The 20,108-nt window shown below is 38.7% G+C and overlaps 1 protein-coding gene across 1 annotated transcript in view; it reads right to left on the bottom strand.

The window, feature by feature from the left end:
- The window catches only part of LOC139720024 (thiosulfate transporter TsuA-like), a 49,938-nt gene that overhangs the window by 6,403 nt on the left and 23,427 nt on the right, over positions 1–20,108 (bottom strand). Inside the window, exons 2-3 of the mRNA XM_071631400.1 lie at positions 1,286–1,527; positions 551–605 (exon numbers count right to left, since the gene is read on the bottom strand). Of these exons, the coding sequence (XP_071487501.1) occupies positions 551–605; positions 1,286–1,527 (297 nt within the window). The remainder of the gene's footprint in view (positions 1–550; positions 606–1,285; positions 1,528–20,108) is intronic.

Genomic DNA, 20,108 nt, shown 5'->3' with positions numbered 1-20,108 from the left:
CTCAACAATTATAGAGAAATTTCATTAAAAATTAATCGCTTTTCGGATGAAAACGAATGAAAAAAATTGTATAAGTTTGTTTGATGCATGTATAATGAAATTAGGTCATTCGGAAATTGTTTAACTTTTCCTCGATTGCACAACAGAAAATATGTCGTGCGTTAACGCTACGCAAATGGATCTCCACAACTGAATTAAAACAGACGTGTCTTCAAAATCTACAAACCTGAAATGAATTAACCAGAAACTAAATAATGCATGCTAGATTACTCTATATGTAGGATGAATCTAGTGTAATACCATGCATGAGGCAAATAATTACGTTTACCTATTTATCTATTCATTGGTTTGTTTAAGTAGGATAGATCTGTCAGTGGTTACAGACACTGTTTTTCTCAGAAGCCAAGATCACAATATTTTGAGTATTTTATTTGCAAACACATGACAGTATCGCGCAGATAATACAAATGTATTAAACAAATATATCATCCCGACACGCCTTCCTTTGTGAAGACGTGAATCGATTGGCTGGCTACTGATTGTCACTCACCTCCTCCGCCATTTGAAAGCCACGCCCCGATCTGTACCAGTACCATGCCAGGACACTACATAGCGAAACGAGATAAGTTTTTGACAACGTATCAGATCGGCGTTTCTATCATCCTGTTTTTGCATTCGGCAAGGGAAGACAATAGTCAACAACAATCATTGAACTGTGTGATAAGCTACGTGTTTTTCCTTTTTCTTTTCAGTGCTTTATACATACATGTACTTGTTGATTTGATAAAGGCCATGATAATATGTTCTATTTTTGCTGATTTCGTCCTATATTAGGATATAAGGTTTCGGTGAAACCATAGTGTACAAGGGCTGCTGATCAATCCAAGATGACCTCTATAATGATTAAAGTCAACAACGAAAACAACAACAACAACAACAAAACACTTTCCAAACTTTCCTACCAAAAATTTAACTTTCACTTTTCAGTGGGCAGTATGTACCTACTTTGTCGTACATAAACCTAAATCTGGACGAAGCCACATACTTAGATAATGTGGGCACAGGAAATGACAAATATAAAAATGGCCATCAACATGCCACGGGTTATTGATTTACGTGGTAATTTGGGGGTTTTCTCCCTAAGCGTGTTTTCTTCTTCTTCTTCCTCTTCTTTTTTTTCAGTATCACTATGTCAAGGATATAAGAATGTAAATGAGCAGACCGGAATATATTTGTACAAAATTTGGTGTCACGTGGTAGGACAAAGAAGATGAGCCTGACATACCGATCCGGATATAGCCATGCCGGCCCCGAGAATGGCGCCTCCAATGATTACTGTAATAACGCCCTTCTGCGTCAGGCAGCTGACGTAGGCCGTGCGCGCCGCCTCAAATTTGTGTCTGGTCGCCGGGATGACGGAGAGTAGGGCCAGACAGAGGCAGCTCGTCCCCGCGGCCGACAGGAACATCTTCATCATGATGAATCGTTGGTAGATGAATTGACCGCGAATCGTTGCCGTCTCGAACACTGTGTGACGGTAAAAAGGGAGAAAAGAGAAAAAAGGAAGCTCAATACAGACGAAACAGAAATATTCTTCTTCATGCAAATTATATCCAACTCCAACAAGAATTTCATGCGACTCGAGCGTTAACGAAAACAGATATTGACTTTAAAAATCACAACGGTGTTTCAACCGAACACTTGGTATTTCCGCGGGCACTTTAGCTTTTTGGTTTCCTATCGTGTCCAATTATCCATCGATTTACACCTCCTTCTCTCCCTCCTCCCCCCCCCCCCTCTCTCTCTCTCTCTCTCTTTCTTCCCTCTTCTTTTTTTTCCCCTGATCTTTCTCTCTATTTTCTCACTTTTTTCTGCTGTCGTTCGAATCATCCTCATTCTCACTTATCGATATCGCGCGTAATATTCGTAGGTATAGAAACGTTGACTCTTGCGTACATTTTTGTGGTCGCATTTGACATTGCGGAACTTATTCAAATATGATATTCTAATATGCATAGTATATGCATAGATAGCTATGACAACTTTCTATGCACGGGTTTGTCTTCATTGGACGCCACTTTTCTTTCACAATCCAGTTATTGTACGAGACTTTTTTTCTGTATTGCCAAAATGATATTTTGTGCCCTAAATAGGTCACATTAACTTCAACATTCCCTTTCGCTTGTCGATGACGCAATATTTTTTTAACACCGTACCCAAACCAAAGCTTACTGATTCTTTTTATTTGATTTTTTTTCTACTCTCATTGTCATCATCGTCATTTCTGATCGTTTGGTGAAAGTACAGGACCGATCAAAAGTTACGTGAAGCAAGCTGCATGATACAGCAAGCAACCTCGATCTATAGACACCATCGCGTGAGCACTCAAGAAGAACAGTTTGGGTTCGTGCTTGAGTGAATGTAGCAACGAAGTGCCCAAAGAAGCTCAAGTCACCTTTCAGCCTCACCGACCCATGCGGCTGTGAAGGAGGTTCCGTACGATAGGATCTCCTAGAAGTCACTTGTCCTATACGTTCTTAATAGGATTTCAATAAGGGCGTTTTGCATGTTACCGCACACCGTGGGCTCTATTGGCGCCTACTAGGACTGTAAAGTTATTGAACGTGCGATAATGCGATTATCCCTCCTCTATTTTATCTCGTGGCTAGTCGGGAGACGGGACGATCACTGAATTCAAAGACGCGGTCAAATACAGAGTACATTTTTGATTGGACATCAGAAACGAGAAAATATTCATTAATTGATATAATGAAGTCTCATACGCTCGAGAAACACTGATATTCGTAAGTTTATAGTGAACAATACCCCCACCACTATATTCATGCATGGTACTGCCATGACGTAATTCGATAAGGTAAACTCTCGATATCAGACGAGTTTTGAGGGCCGCGAGTATCATTTCAAACCGGACATCCGACTGACCATGATTAGTATTGGTCTAGTGATAGTGATATATCCGGAAATCACCCACCCACATCAAGTCCACGCACTAAAGATTACCACAATCGATTGAATACTTTGGTATAGGGGCGCACAAAATGTATGGCTTCTTCTCGAATGCCGTTGGCGTAGAACTTTTACAAGCAGTGCTGAAGTTCTAGTCCGCTGTATCAATGAACATTGATGGTGTGCATAGACATTTCCACACATGAACTTCATTAACGCTTAATACGGAATGTGAGGGGTATATCAGTGCACTGTCCTGCTCTTTCTGATTTACAACATTCTGTCTTCAGAGTGCAAAGTGTTCATGCACTATATATGTCTTTATAAACTTCGCAATATTGGCTAACTTTGTTACATCTCCTGCTTTGTTTGGGAGTTGTTACTCTTAAGAGGTAGAAGGAAAAGGGGGCACACATTAGCAGGAACTGAAGGATCGCCATCCACAACGTGACAGTTTCAGCAATGTAAGCGGAACAGTGTAAACACGAAATATAGAACAGACAAATATAATACTTCTTTCCTGGTGATGGTGATAGAATAAGAATAATAAAAATGGGTCCTTGGTTACGACATGTCGGCTATCTGTGTTTACTTATACTCTCTGTGTGTTTTGAGTGCAGAAAATCCCATAGCGTTGTACGTACGGTCGAAAGTCCCTGGCATAGAAAGACTTAATAATTCAATGAAAATGAAAGAGATGTATATTATGTAGCATGATATGTTTTCCGTCGAACTCAAAAGCAGTTTACCTATGATCTAATTACAGTCGTCGAAACAAAACGTGAAATAGTTGCAGGCAGGATCATGCCCAGGCCCAGCATGCCTTTTTATGCAGAAACCCTTCAGCTTCATAAACTATTTTTGAAAAGACGAACTGAAATCCATATATATATTCTGAAAGTGCTTAAAATTGTGTGCTAACAAATCTTAATGACTGAAAAGTTGAGTACTGGCTAACTTTGTTACATCTCCTGCTTTGTTTGGGACCCCAGTGTTCTTGCTTTTATTTTTCCCTAGTCGCTTCTTAATATATTTCACAGACGGCGAAAACACATTCATTCACCAGAAAAGTTTTTAACATACCTTGGATAACATACCTTGGATGTGGGCGTAAAGTTATACTTAACTTATTTGCCCCTCGGTGTCGTCATTACATGACATTAATAACTTTTGGTTAGGCGCTGTGCAGTGTAACATGGACAAAAAAATATCCCATCGGGGTTGTATTTGTTCTTGTCTTGACTCCAAAACCTCTCTAGGTTAGACTTGAAACTTCATCATCTTAAACTTATGACCACGCGTCCTTCCTCCAACTGAGAACTCAAAAAAATCTGAGGACTTCATATCATCAATCCCATTCACAATCTTAAAAATCTGTATCATATCGGCTCTATGCCGTATGTATGCCAATGAAGGCAATTTCAAATGTTCAAGTCTTGCTTCATAACTCAAAGGTCTAAGTGGACGTATCATTCTGGTAGCTCGACGCTGTACATTCTCTACTTTTACAACATTCTTCTTCCAATGAGGATGCCACACTGATGAACAATATTCTAATGTCGGTCTAACAATAGACTTGTACAGTTGAATAAATCCTTTCTCATTAAAAGTAGAAAATGTACGATTGATAATTCCAATCCTACGATTCGCTGCAGTACAAATTGTGTCCACATGATGAGTAAAATCTAACTTCTTGTCATAATTCACTCCAAGATCCTTTACATATGTAGCTACTGGAATGGGCGCGTTTGTTTCATCCATTGTATAATTGACACATGGGTTATTCCTTCCATAATGGATAACTTTACACTTTTCCTGGTTAAAAGGAAGCTGCCACTTTTTTGACCATTCCATCACTCTAATTAGTTCAGCTTGCAGATTCAGTACATCATCATTATCATATATCTGCGAATACAACTTGGTGTCATCAGCAAAAAGCTTAACTTCACATCTGCCACTTATCAACACATCAAGAAGGTCGTTTACATACAACAGAAACAAAATCGGCCCCAAAACACTACCTTGTGGGACTCCACTAGATACTGCAGTTTGTGAAGATGAAACACCATTGACCATCACTCGTTGTGATCTTTCACTTAAAAAAAGACTTAATCCACTTCAAAAGATTCCCAGTGATCCCATACGTTTCTACTTTCCTAATCAGTCGTTCGTGAGGTACACTGTCAAACGCCTTACTATAATCTAAATATATGCAATCGACGTTTCCACCATTGTCTAATACTTTAGTCCATGTTTCTGATACAGATAATAACTGTGCACCACAGCTTCTTCCTTTCCTAAAACCATATTGCTCCTCTGTAAATAACAGATTTGAGTCCATGTGTTGTACAATCTTATCTCTGACAATGGTTTCCATTAACTTACAAATATTACTAGTCAAACTCACCGGCCGATAATTATTTGGTTTCTTCTTATCTCCTTGCTTGTAACTTGGAGAAACATTAGCATTCTTCCATGCCTTTGGAAGTTCACCTTTTGACATTGACATAGTAAATAAGTCTGCAAGTGGTTTAGAGACGCAACCTACAATTTCTTTCAAAATACGATTCTGCACATTATCTGGACCGGGGGATTTTGTTTGATCCAGTTTCAATATAACATCTTTCACAACTTGTTCTGTAAAAATGACTGTATCTAACTGTACATCATGAATTCTAGTATCCAGAACTGGAACATTTGATAAGTCTTCATGTGTAAAAACAGAGGCAAAAAGTTGTTCAGTGTTTCTGCCTTTTCTGCATCACTTACTGCTATACCTCCATCTGGTTTCTCCAGAGAACTTAAACAGGGCTTGAATTTGGTTTTGTTTTGCACATACCTCCAAAAACTTTTGGGGTTACAACTCAATTCAGATATCAGTTTGCATTCAAAATCCCTTTTTGCTCCAGATACCACTCTAGTTACTTCATTTCTAGCTTTTCTATAGCACTCTCTGTCTTTCTGACTTCTTGTCTTTTGATAACGGTTCCAAGCTTTATGTTTTTTAACAATTGCTTGCTTAACAGAACTATTCAACCATAGAGGTTTCTCCTTCACTCTTGGTTTGACTTTCGGTACGAACTTATCAGTAAGCATTAGAAAATGATTACATTCAGAGCATTTAGGTGGTTTTGACGAGTGTAAATCGATCGGAAAGGTAAGCTTTGTTTTGTTTTGTTTTGTTTTGTTTTGTTTTGAGAGGGGATTGACTTGGGAGAGCTGGACATTCTCTGTTCTTTGTTGCGTGTTGCCGTCATCGTCATCACCGTGATTCAATCTCGTGTATTGGGGGCGCTATCAAAAATTTAGATGACAGCAGAAGATGCGTGATGTTCGAAGGATGATTGCACACCGAGGTGAAGTGGACCAGCACTGTTGCTTTCTGTACCGTGACCTATTTGACAATGATTGATAGTACTCCGTGCTCGATATAGGACTACTATCAACAGACCTCTTTCCGTTTGGTGTGGTTTGGAGCGGGTAGGATCCAATGTCAGTTTATCCGTTTGTCTGTCAATCACCACATCACCTGGCTGTCTGTTTGTTGGTGACATGAGAGATTGATGGCTTCTATACATGTCCAAGTTGACCAGTGCTGTGCAACAACATCAATCTGAAAAGTTATGCAATTTCTAGATTTCCACGCTCGTTCTTCTCAAGCAGTGAAATCGGTTAAAATATACTTTACTCATTATTTTTTTAATGAAAACTAGATGAGGATGTCGCAATGTCATCGCCTTCCAAGCCTCTGACGCATTTTAAGTAACTCAATTTCTTTCAGAGGTTCTTTGTTTTGTGTTTTCGTGTATGTATAGGACCCTACTCACCAAATGGCAGATCGGTCAATAACGACGCCATGACTTCATTCAAGTTTGATTTGATTTGATTTGATTTGATTCATTCTCTGTATGCCATTTTTTTTTCAAATTCATCAATTCTCTACAATTTCACTATTATTGTACACAATAACACTAGTATAAATATTTTCATCAATTATCATCATTTTCATCAATTATACACTTTAATTCAGTTACTTTGCACAATATGTGACCAAAGATCGTATGGAGTGTACGATCTTTGATGTGACTGTGACTTTTTTTTTCATTATTCTGTGGGCTTTCCTGCTACTCTATTACCATCCCTCCCTCCCCTTTCTCTTTATATGGTTGATTTGAATCTGGTGTAGAGTTCCATTTGACAAAGGGCAATTCTAGCAGATCTATTTCGAGTAATTTCATACGGCGTCACTAGCAATTAGTGTTGTCATCAATGCTTAGGCGAGCGGATATATCAAGAAACTTGTCAGTGACTGGCCAGCACTGAAATATTACCGCAGTTGTCGGAAGTTGTTTGATTAAAGAAAAAATGATTTCTGTATCATAATCTTTCAGAGGAACAAGCTTCGTTCAATTCATTACGCGTCTGAACGACTTCCGGTTCTTATTCAGATTAATATCAACCTCACTTTCCATCAACTCTTGATTTCATTGTTTGTGTTCGGTCGTTACTATTTCTACTTTTCTTACATCAACACGTTTTCTCTACTGGACAAACCTCTAACAACAACAAAAGTAAAACGATGTCTTAAATTGTAACAATACACCACATCCCAAACATCGATGTTCCTTTAACTTCAAAACAAAGATGTCTCAGGAAGCGAATGTTTCTCTCTTTTTAAAAGACATTCTTCTTCATTTTAATATCGATCCCAGACCAACGATAAGATATCATAATATATAGCATCTAATACATATAGGGATGATATAGTTTTTGTTGTTACTAATGGGCTTCAGGTTTCCAACATTTTTGTGAGATAATGAGAAACCTCTCATGAAATATTAAAAAGCGTTCAATTCTAATCATAAGAGGAATTCAAAGTGTATTTGATGACAATTGGTTTTTAAATGACCAAGATATCCAAAAACAAAGAAGTCCTATTAAAATGTGACCCACCTTACACTTTGTGTTATCTTATTGTCAGTTTTCTTTTTCCTTAAGTCGCAGCCTTTCAAAACCGATTTTCATCGAATAAACTTTTAATTCCTCTTAGAATCGTATGCTCTACTTTAACATATCATCTCAATAATATCACATATTTTCTGAAGAAGTGTTACTCCTAAAGAATACTCACACCTAAAAGTAAGGAAGTGGGGTCTGACGCAGAATTTCTAGGAATCAAGGGATATAATTTTGTCCATCCATACCCACTGATGGAGAGATTGCGCAAAGTAAGTGTGTCGAGACTTTCAGATTATTAAATCTGCCGTAAGAAAACAATTTATCTCACATCGTTTCACACCATGGATTTATAGATTTTTTTAAGATGATAAAATACGTTCAGATATACCAGAACGAAAACCATGAGGTACTGCATGAGATGGAATAAACGAAACTGTTTTTATACATCGGGAATATGGGTCGTGCCACAAACACCCTTTACGAGGCTCTCTACTGCACAACTCGGCGTGTGACATCGCAACCTCATGAGTGCTTCATGCCAGACGATCGGGCTCTTTGTCCGCGAGGCAGGCATCGATACACCTCGTCAGCGGGACGTAATAGAGCCCGCCGGCAGAGGAAATATCAATATCATACGTTTTTCCTGGTTTCCAAGTTGTGTAGGAAATTCAAATCATCTACCTGAAGATAACGATGCCACCCCGCGCGCAAAAGTAATGAACGCAGCGAACCTCTTGCAGACGATGAAGTCGCTAGACAGTCCCTTCATAGAAAGTTACCACGTTCAAGTGCGCAGAGGTTGTGCGATCGGTATTTCGCTATAATTGGCCTCGACAGTCTAAAATTAGGCATCCTGTCGAATTTGTGTGTGTGTGTGTTTGTTTGTTTGTTTGTTTGTTTGTTTGTTTGAAAGTGTGTGCAATGTTGTTTTGTGTTTGTGTTTGTTTTTGTTACTTTCTGGAAGGCACGCAGCTCTTTAAAGAAAAGTTTACTGTCCGTGTTATCACAGATAAAATTGCGAACATGCCTAGACTAACAGAAGAAAACAATGTTATTATCTTCCTTGTCTATGTCGTTATCTTCATACGTTGCTCCGTTTCTTACATTTTGACTCACAGTGTTATCATTATATCGCAGCCGATTTTATAGATTTTGAGACTGAAGGGGATTGCCTATACACTATACGCCGCCTGCCTATATATAGACGTGGGCAACAGAACAGCAGCATGGCACGTACGACAGTGAGTTTGAAGAGGCTGATAACCTGGCAAAGAAAACATCGTCGAAAAACGTACGTGCAACTGCATTCTGAGATACGATTTGCCGTTTGTGTGTTTTATTTGTGGTTTGTTTATTTGTACGTTTTCTAGTCCGTAGTCAAAGGAAGTGCATATAATTTTTCTAAACATCGTACGCGCATGTTAATATTTATATATTTTCTAATTTGTGCAGCACGGAAAGTATTTCAAGGATGATGTGAATAAAATAATGTCCGTCATGTATCTCACTCCGCATACATTCTGCTCACACTGATATCTATTCACATATCAAGCTGCGAAACTGCGCGCCAGCTGCTTGGATGTAAAGTGGGCGCCATTAATTAAAATCTGATGTGCTCTGTTCCGCGGAATTAAATGTGACATTGGGCATCCTCTGGCATTCGGGAGGGCAACGAACGATTCGAGTTTATCGTAATTTCTAGCGGCACGAAGGCAATACTATGCTAAGGATATAATTACCGTGCGACGTGCAATCCCTCTAGTGAAAGTTCGTTCTAATTTTCAAGTTTCTCGCGCTTACTGTATACACATATTAACTCTGATGTCAGTCATGATGACATAATATGTAAATATTTCCTGAGGTGATATGCCTCCACTTGATAACTGCCCCACACTATAAAATTATATACTTTACATTTTCTTTTTGATAATTGAATTAATAGAATTGAATTGAATCTATTCTCATAGTTCACAAGAAAACCAAATGCAATACATAGCAGTGGACCAAAAAAACATCAACAAAATTATCGTATCGCAATGCAAAACATGAAAAAGTAAAAACGTATTGCTACAAAACTAAATGCAATGATATCAGGCGAGTCAACAAAACAAGGCTAATAATCCCTCCTGCGAAAAAGCTGCCATTGCAGAATACTGGATTTTTTTTTTAAAATCAGTAACAAAATTCAGTTGTCAAAGATTTTGTCTGTTGGTAAACTTGCTGACATCAACATCTCTACGAATTTACTTTAATGTGATTGTGACGGAGAACGCTGATTCGTTAAACATGTCACTTTTTAAATTATATAACTTCCTTATCTTTGTCCGATGTCAGTGAAACCGTCACTCGAGTACTGTTGGTTTTGTTTTTACTCTAACTATTCAGGTCAAATCGAACACGAGTGCCTTTGCGCTTTAATTGTGGACGTGCCCGATGCTGATCCAACAATGTTGGCTATATAGCATTGCGTCGCTGAATAATTAAGACAACCATTAATGCTGTTACGATGAACGACGTAAAAATGGGCGAAGAATGATATCATTCAAATACAATGTTGGAATATAGTCTGTGAAGCTGAATTTTGTCATAGTGGAACAGAAAAAGGTGGAATTTGGCTTCAACATCCCCGTGAGAGAAAGTCGGACAAAGATCTCATCCGGCTTGGCGAAGGGACGACGTTTTAACACACTATGTCCTTCTCGACCTATCAGGTGTATAACATTCTAATGGACACCTGGAAACTCTTGATAGGATAAAAATATAGGCGTGGCTATCTGGTAGAGAATAAACTGGATAAAGCCTGCCAGAATATGGTTATTATTATCACCAAGTCATGCGTATAAGACGAGAGAACTTACTGGTTGTACCAAAGATTGAAGGCAACTATACACATCCTGTAAAATATCGGGAGAGCGAGTGCAGATCTGGTAACGCTACACAAACGGAAAATCTCTGTCAAGTGGGCTCTAGCCTGTCACGTTGGAAATTCGGTGGCCAAAACCAGTTTCTTATCATTATGTAAGAAATGAGCGTTAGCTACAAGATAGTCATTATGAGTTAACGATTGTGAAGATTCTTTCCTTTCCAAGCGTGACACCATTCAGGACTAACAAAGTGAAAATAAAAAAAAAAGAATATACATCCGGTCACTGACAGACGACACTCATGTCAATCAGAATCTAGTACCGAAGTGACAGGTATTCGCTATTTTTTCAGATTCGATTCTCTGTGCGAGTACAGCAATTGACGCGGTAAATGCGACTGCATGACAAGCATCTCCGGAAACGGACAAAACGCTGGAGTATGGGACAAGAATATTGTGGCCAGTGAACGAATTGGGACCCTTTCTTTTCAGGTATATAATAGACCGGTAATTGCATACAGCTCATTATAGTGGAAAATCTCGACAGTTGACGTGCCATCGGATGAATATGCAACCACATCAATGTAGAAAGCCCTTTATTTACAATAAGAATCAAGGAAATTCACGACACAATTAAATAGCGCCTTTTGTCAGAGACTATTATCCCGTAAGTGACTACATTGTATATGAGTCCATCCCATCACAAGGGATTTTGAATGTATGAAGATACCTCTCAGGGAAAGACTTCTGACTACTCAAGACAAGACTGAATGAAACTATGGCACATTCTAATTCTCCCCTTTCATCTTTCGTGAAAACGTATAGTCTAGGGGGGAAATAGAAAGAAGCGTGATGACCTTTCTAGACTTTCAGCGAGTTACTGAAAATACAGAACATGTATTTTGTTGATTTACGTTTTTGCAGTTATTACAAATATGTTCTGCTTATACATTGAATATAATTTTTTTCTGTTTATTTGATTGAAATAAAAGATAAATTTGAACTTTGAAATGTCATATGCACAGTGCGCTGCTAATAATCTCAAAATCGGCAAGTTTGCTGTAGCAAAAGATGAATATATACAAAGTATGTATAGACCTATTTATGTGGGCGTTTGTATGTCTGTTGTTTTGCTGCTGCTACTGCTGCTGCTGTCGTTGTTATTATTTTTTTTTTCAGATTCATTCGTATTTAATGATTAATGTTTTCGGCATGCGTTGCAGATAAGTTTCGATTTTTTTGACGAAATCCAATTAGATATAATAGTTTCCTGTTTATCTAAACAGTGTTCAGAAAGATGCACTATCAGGCGAGAACTGTTGCTGGATTTATCGGGTCTTTAACATCGAGGACATCCACACTCATTATAGTGTATACCGAAGTGATTATGTCGCAGTCTTTTGTTGTAGATTTTTATGGATTGGAACCAGGTGCGCTCATAAACACTCGGGCCAGGTGAAGTTGTTTAGAATCAGTTTCCATGGCAATGAATGGCTGTGACGTCACACTTTGCTACTCTTATAGCGTACTGGGTCTCAAATATTTGGAGAATCCGTTTTCGCTAAGTATAACACTCCAATCTTTTGACTGATATTGCAGTAGGAGGATGTGTGGAGGATTGGTGGGTACCACCAAACGAAACGGAAACCAACGTTGTATTCTCTTTGGGTGTAATAATAACACAGATGCTGTATAATTGCACTAATAGCATTGTTATGAATCGCTGCAGTCTGTTTCACTTCTGTCGCTTGACAAAACGCCTACTCAGTGAAATAGTACACTACGTGTATCTCATCGCCGTTTGTGTCGATAACATGAGTAGTATATATAGTAGTATATATACGTACCCTTTCATACCCCGGTGGAGCAGGTGGAGCAAGGGTGCTCCACCATGATTTGCATATGCATGAGATGAGGTCATATAATGAATATGCATGAGATGGCATCTACATGAATATGTATGATGCCATTATTTCCTGGTAGGATTAGATAGCGTTAATAAGGGGGGGGGAATGAATGCATCCTTCCGACAAGATTATGAAAGCTTGATGTTTTTAGCCGTCAGACGCACTGTGTTGTTGATACGCACGGGTATTTTGATATGATATTTTTAGCAGATTATTTTTGTTCGTTAATATTAATGTTAATTATGTTGATTACTTCTCGACTATGTAAATCAGCGTGCCACTGTCAGATGTGAATCTATCGTAGAGTGGAGCCTTGCGTGTGGCAAGCGATATGACATTCGTGTGTTGAGGAAAGGCGAGTACACTATGTGGAGCCTTATGAGTATGCATGAGTTTAGGTATCTCTAATGCTGTTTTTTTTTTTTGTAAATATGCAAATCAGCGTACAATGAACGTGAATGTTGGTTGTGTGGCGCCTCGGCTAGCGATGCGACCATGAGATGTGGAGCACTACCTTTGCTGTTGTTGTTGTTGACTTTTCTTAAGGAAAGTGAGCGTGGAGCCTTGGTGTTGTGACTATGACATGTGGAGCATTAGAGGAAGGGCGAGAGTTCTACCTCTGGAGCCTGATGCATATGCATGAGGCCGTGATATCACCGATGATTTATCTGTGAATATGCAAATTAGCTTTCCATAAACGCAAATCCTTTGTTCGTGGAGCCTTTACAAGCGCGGTGACTATCAGATGTGGAGCGCTATACACTCACTTTTTTTTTTAATGCTTGATTGGTTTAGGAAGGTAAGCGTGGAGCCTTTAGCCCTGTGACTATAATGTGGAGCGTTACATTTATTTCGTTTCTTAGAGGAAAGGTGAGAAATCTATATAGTATTGCCGATGATTTATCAGCGAATATGCAAATTAGCTTGTTGTTGACTTTTTTTTTTTTTTTAAGGGAAGTGAGCGTGGAGCCTTTTGCGTTGTGACTGTTGTGAGGCGTTGTATTTATTTTGTTTCTTCGAGAAAAGGTGAGAGTTCTAGCTGTGGAGCCTGATGCATACTCCGCATGAGGCCAGAGTATGACCGACGTTTTATCAGTGAATATGCAAAATAATTAGCTGTGAATATGCAAAATAATTAGCTTTCCATGAACACCAATCCATCGTTCGTGGAGCCTTTACAAGCGGTATGACTATCAGGTTTGGCGCGCTACACTTGCTTTTTTTTTTTTTCTTTGTTTATATGTTTCCTTGTTTTAGGAGGGTAAGCGTAGAACCTTATATAGCGCTGTGACTATTAATGTGGAGCGTTACATTTATTTTCGTTTCTTAGAGGAAAGGTAAGAGTTCTAGCTGTTGGGCTTGATACATATGTATGAGGCCAAAATATTGCCGATGATTTATCAGTGAATATGCAAATTAGCTTTCCATGAACATCAATCCATGGTTCGTGGAGCCTTTACAAGTGGTGTGACTATCAGAACGATGTAGAACGCTACACTTGCCTTTTGTTTATTCGCTTGTTTGTTTGCTTGTTTTTGAGCGTGGAGCATTTAGCCCTGTAACTGTGACATGTGGAGCCTTACATTTATTTCGTTTCTTAGAGGAAGGGTGGGGGGGGGGGGGTCAAGCTCTGGAGCCCGATGTACCTTGTATGAGGCCATAGTATTGTCGATGACTAGTTATCAGTGAATATGCAAATTAGCTTAATATAAGGGGCAAATCCATCGTTCGTGAGGTGTGGAGCACTGCGTCTGTTGTTGTCTTTTATTAGGAAGGTGAGGGTAGAGCCTTTACAAGCTATGAGATGTGTGGAGCGCTCAAGCTTTTGTTGTTGTTATCTTTTATTTGGAAGGTGAGGGCGGGTTCCTTGCAAGCGCTGTAACTATGAGATGTGAAGCACTACGTTTGTTCTTGTTTGTTTGTTTGTTTGTTTGTTTGTTGTTGTTGTTGTTTCTTTGAAGGTGAGGGTGGATGGAGCCTTTACAAGCTATCGGAGATGTGGAGCTCTCTTGTTGTCTTTCTTTTTAGGAAGATGAGGGAGGAGCCATTGCAGGCGCTGTGACTACGAGATGTGGAGGCTACAATTGTCGTTGTTGTTGTTGTTGTTGTTGCTGTTGTTGTTGTTGTTGTCTTTTAGAAAGGGTGACCATCGTATAGAGCTTTATGCATGAATATATGTGCTGTAATAATGACCAGTTTCTTTTCGTGAAAATGCAACGCAACATTCCACGAAGTTGTTGCCTGGAGCCTCGTACGAAGTGTCGTGCAGCAAAGTGATCTTTATTATCGCTAGTTCATATTGTATCAATGAGTAGGATACATTGCATACGTAAAACATTGAAGTTTATGAGGGCATAACGGATCATGATGTAACCTTTTAAGATAACAAAATACTCATACGTTGTAAATGACTAGAATCTATCTCGTTCGATTGGGCCTATATACACGAAGACAGAAAGAAAGAAAAATAAAAGCATCAACATATTCATACGTACGTGATATACATGTATGTATAGCTATTCAAATTACAAACCAAATATCTATACAAACGTACCCAGTCTTGCTCATGATACGATTTGGTTGATTAAGCAAAAATTAGATACAGCAGGGAGGTGAGACACTCACCTCCCTGGATACAGTTTAGTCTTTGAGCAACTCAAAACGAAACCGTCATCAAGCATCACTTGAATCGTAGACTATTTCGACAATATTTCGTATATATGCTGTTGAATATGAATACGTACTTTATCCAGTATTTCCCTAATGATTATGCGTGACAGTCACATAACTAAATTGAACACCATACGTGAACTAGACTACCAGTATATATATTTTTTAATGATGCGTGTGCTGATCAACATTTTGATTGTGCAAGCTTGCAATGCGCAAACATGGAGGCAGAGGTTTGAAAGTGTCTGCACATAACGCAGTGGTATCTTTGTACAGTGACCAGAAAGGTCAATGGTATTACGTAACCCGTAGGAAATGACTTCCCTCCATGAAGTGGGGCGGTGAATTCAAACTTCCTTTACTCCAGTTGAGAGTTCATTCGGCCTTGGTGGTTGTGGAGCATATCGCTTGCATTCATACCCACAGATATTCAGAGTGACCAATTTTTACAGAGACAATTTTATTGAGTTTTCCTCTGAACTTGAATAAGAGAAAATACCGAGCTTAGGGAAATTTCTTCATTGCGTCGTACCACGCTAAATTAGTAGTGAAGATAAAAGTGCATGGCCGTTATTTTCACTTTGGAGTAGATTAAAACATTATATAACATAATACTGGATTGATCGCTCTCATCGTGTTTCCCGCTAAAACACTGAATTGGCGCATTTTTTTTTTCCTGCGATAGTTGCTTACTGATGATGTCGATGGATGTTTGCAGTTTTGTTGACGTGGTATGCTGCTTCTAAGCAAAGAAGTACAAATCGAACGAACAATCAAAGAGCAAACAAATAGATAAACAATAACAACAGAGAAGATTAAGATACGATAGCTAATTATCTAAGTTTTATACATCGAAACATCAGTGAGTATGATCTTGTAGTGAATCAGACTGAATTGAATGTGCATTTTGCTCATTCGTTCATATTTAATGCGTTACGCAATTTTAGTCGTTACATTATGTGTGTTAAAAGGTGTTAGAGATTCTTTTTTCTTTGCGTTGTTGATTTTTTCCCCGCAATAAGTCAAAAAAGTTTAAAGTTTGTTATCGTTTGTTTGTTTACGCATCAACATACTTGTCCTCACTCCGCGTGTAAAAGTACATGTCATGTGTCGCTATACATGTTTGGTGAAACTGTTTTCTCCATTTTGTGGTTACGTATATTTGCTGAATAAAGATTTTCTTCGTATTTGCTGCATACACTTTTTTTTTTCCAGATTCCTACCAAGAATACGATAGATTTTTTTTTTCTCGTAATATGATTCCAGTAGGCCTACTCACGCCATTCAACAACACTCACATATCACAATTTTATGCCGACAAGCAACAATACCATTGAAAAAGCCTGTGCGTTGTCTGGGGCCATGTATAACAGTGTATACTAGCTGATGGAATGGGAGCAGTGGAAGTGTATAATTTCCTGTCTGAACACGTCAGCAGTGAAATCATCCAAGCGTGTGATGGTATTACGTAATATTCAGGAAATACCCTACATCAAGGGAGTGGAGTGGGAGATTTAAACACACGCTGTTACCCAACCAGTTCATTTTACCTTGGGCATTCGTGGAGCAAAGACTTCTGAAAGCTGAGGGTAGTAACCTTATTAACATGCACGCTGTACATATATTCGGATTCTAAAGTTATCTCTGACGAGCTCATTTTGTGATTCAAAATCATAATGGAGAACAACCCTTTTCCATTCAGTTGTGAATTTTGTAGCGCGGAGTTTACGGTGAAAAGGAATTTGACGCGTCATCATCGCATGTTCCATCATGGGCAGAGAGTTTTGCACGTTTGTGATACTTGTGGAAAAGCCTTTAGTCGACTTGATAGTCTAAAACGTCACATGAAAACACATCAGGATTCCAGCACTGAGTTAAAACCCGATCAGGACAACCAGCGACCAACTTGCTCACAATGCAAAGCACAGTTCCTAGAACAGAAGCACCTTGAGAAACACATGAAATTGCATCTCCCAAAGGAAACCTATCTCTGTCACACCTGTGGACAAATATATCACCATCGTGCAAAATTTATGAAACACATCAATTCGCACCGTAAACCGATTCCTCACAAGTCATCGAAAAAGCGTGTTGCCGATCAGCCATTGTCAAATCATGCAAAAGGTAAGTAAGGAAATAATCAAATTTCTTTTGGGATAGTATGAAACCGGGCCCGAAGCTTGATATGAATGTTGAAGATGTTTAACTATATTTTGTATTCATGAACCTAAATTAGGGCTTTACAGTTAGTTATTTGCCCTTTGCAAGTAAATTCAGTCAAGTTGTTACAAGGAAAAAAAAAAAAGAAGCTAATATACTGTTCATAAGGCATTTTGCAGTGATTAATTAATACCAATGTTACACAGACACACACACACACACAATAAAAAATGAAAATACTACATGCAAGTGAGATATGCTTTATTAAAATAAGGCTAAGATACATGCATAATACCAACTGAAGCATCCTACATGGTTAGGTTTTGGCTTTTGTTTTGTTAGTTTTGACAAGTAACCTCGGAAAGGGCGAATTTTGTCAAACTTAGTCCGGAACAGCTATTCAATCCTGTTGAGATGTTTCTATTTGTGATGTTGCAATTATAGGTTTTAAGAGTTAAGAGGTTTTTATGATTTCGTGTCATTCGTCCTCTAAAAAAAATACTTTGACACCGCTGAGCTTGATAGACTCAATTCAATTTTCAGATCCTTCATTTACACACACATACCCACACACATACCCACACACACATACACACACAAAAGCAGAATGTTTTTTGCAGTTTCCTGAATACTCTCCTGATTTTACTTGCGGAGCATATTTTGACCTATATACGTTCTAATACACTGATTTAATGTAAGATCATACCTCTCGTAAATCGAGTGCTGGTTGATCTCCTCATTTCCCCCACGTGTCAAGAAGCATAGATTTTATGCCTCGATCGAGACAAACGATTTCATCATAATCCACACTGTGCTTCTAGCCTGTATTATGTATTCTATATTTTGTCGTAGGACGTCGTCAACAACCCAACTTGATGCCAATGATTAACCTTCCTCCATACATCGACCCTGAAAGCTGCGCTGCCCAAGTGTACAGGGAACATTGGCTTGACATTCGAGACAGACAGTCGTTTGGCAGAGTTCATCGCTTTTACAACTTTCATCTTCCAAACCTTAACAACGAAATTCTTCGAGAAAAAGCGCAAAAAGTGTTTGAACAGCAGTCTTCAGTTTTCAAGATTAATGCGTCTTACGGTTTTGTACTCTGTAACAATGAAACTAACGAGTGTCGGTATTTCTACGCCAGTAGAAACACTAAAGTACTCAACGAACCTGCCCTCGTTACTGACAAATCGTCATTTCAAGAGTTTCTGGATACATTTCTGAAAGAAGATGTTCTGGAATATGCTCGAACACTTCGCCCAAATTCCAAATGGGTGGTTCAGCATATCACAAATGTTACATTTTTTGTGTTTTGTATCACAGATCATCCCATTGGCCAAGGGATAGATCTCCCAGATTATGTACAAAATAACAGAGCTATTGTATCTCTAGTAAAGAGCCATAAAAACAGTCAGATGTATACCGATAATTTATGTCTTTTTAGATGTTTAGCTCTCTTTCAGGGGGAAAAGTCTGACGGTCTTGAAACCAAGGCCAAAAAATTGCTGAAACAGTATACAGGCCTACCTCATGTTTCCACCTCAGAGTTTTCAGGCGTTAGACTCGGTCATTTGAGTAAAGTGGAAGAGTTCTTCAAGATCAATATTATGGTGTATGAGTTACAACCAGTAAAATGTAGTGATGAAGAAGGTGTGACGGAAAGTGAAAAGAAACTGGTAGACAATGATAATGTAACAGTAGCCGCTAAACTCGTCCGACGGGGACTGGACAAATTTCCAGATACTATGTATGTAAATCTATACGAAAATCATTTCAGCTTCATCACAGATATTGAACAATATTGCCAAAACTTCCAATGCCGCACATGCGGCAAACTTTGGAAAACTGGGAAATCACTCCATCGACACGAAAAAATATGTACTTCTACAGCCACTAAGCATATTTTCCCTAAGGGAAGAGCTACATTTCACAACCCCTTGACAATATGGGAAGAGTTGGCTGATGAAGGGATTCTGGTTGAAGAAGAGCGCAGATACTTTCCTTATTTTGCTACCTTCGACATGGAGTCCTATCTAGAAAAGATAGAAAACAACGACATGAATGATACCCCCACTGACAAATTAGAGTATATCTCTAGACATATTCCGATGAGTGTAAGCGTTAACTCAAATGTTCCCGGATACACAGAACCATTTTGTCAAGTGTCCGATGGAGACTCACAAAAACTAATCGATGACACTGTGATATATATGTTAGAAATCAGTCGTCGTTCTTATTCTTTGCTTCAGTCTTTCTACAAGGACGTCACAGAAAAATTAGATCTAAAAATACAAGAATTTGAAACCTCGCAAAAGAAAAACAAAGAAAAACCTAAGAAAGCAACCCATCTCATGAGACTAAAGCAACGATTTGTCAATCACATCGAAGAACTGCCTGTGGTTGGGTTTAATTCGGGGAGGTATGACATTAACGCAATTAAACAATTTCTCTATCCTTCGCTTTTGAAGTATGATTCGGTCGACTTTATCATAAAGCGAAACCATAATCACATGGCTCTGAAGTCGCAACATCTCCAGTTCTTAGATATTTCAAATTTTCTTGCCCCTGGATTTTCGTAC

This window comes from Diadema antillarum, unplaced genomic scaffold, assembly GCF_040938485.1.
Source record: "Diadema antillarum isolate AM-2024a unplaced genomic scaffold, OU_Dant_1.0 scf00000119, whole genome shotgun sequence".
In the NCBI taxonomy this organism is placed as follows: domain Eukaryota; kingdom Metazoa; phylum Echinodermata; class Echinoidea; order Diadematoida; family Diadematidae; genus Diadema; species Diadema antillarum.
This window is presented reverse-complemented; position numbering and strand designations above follow the sequence as displayed.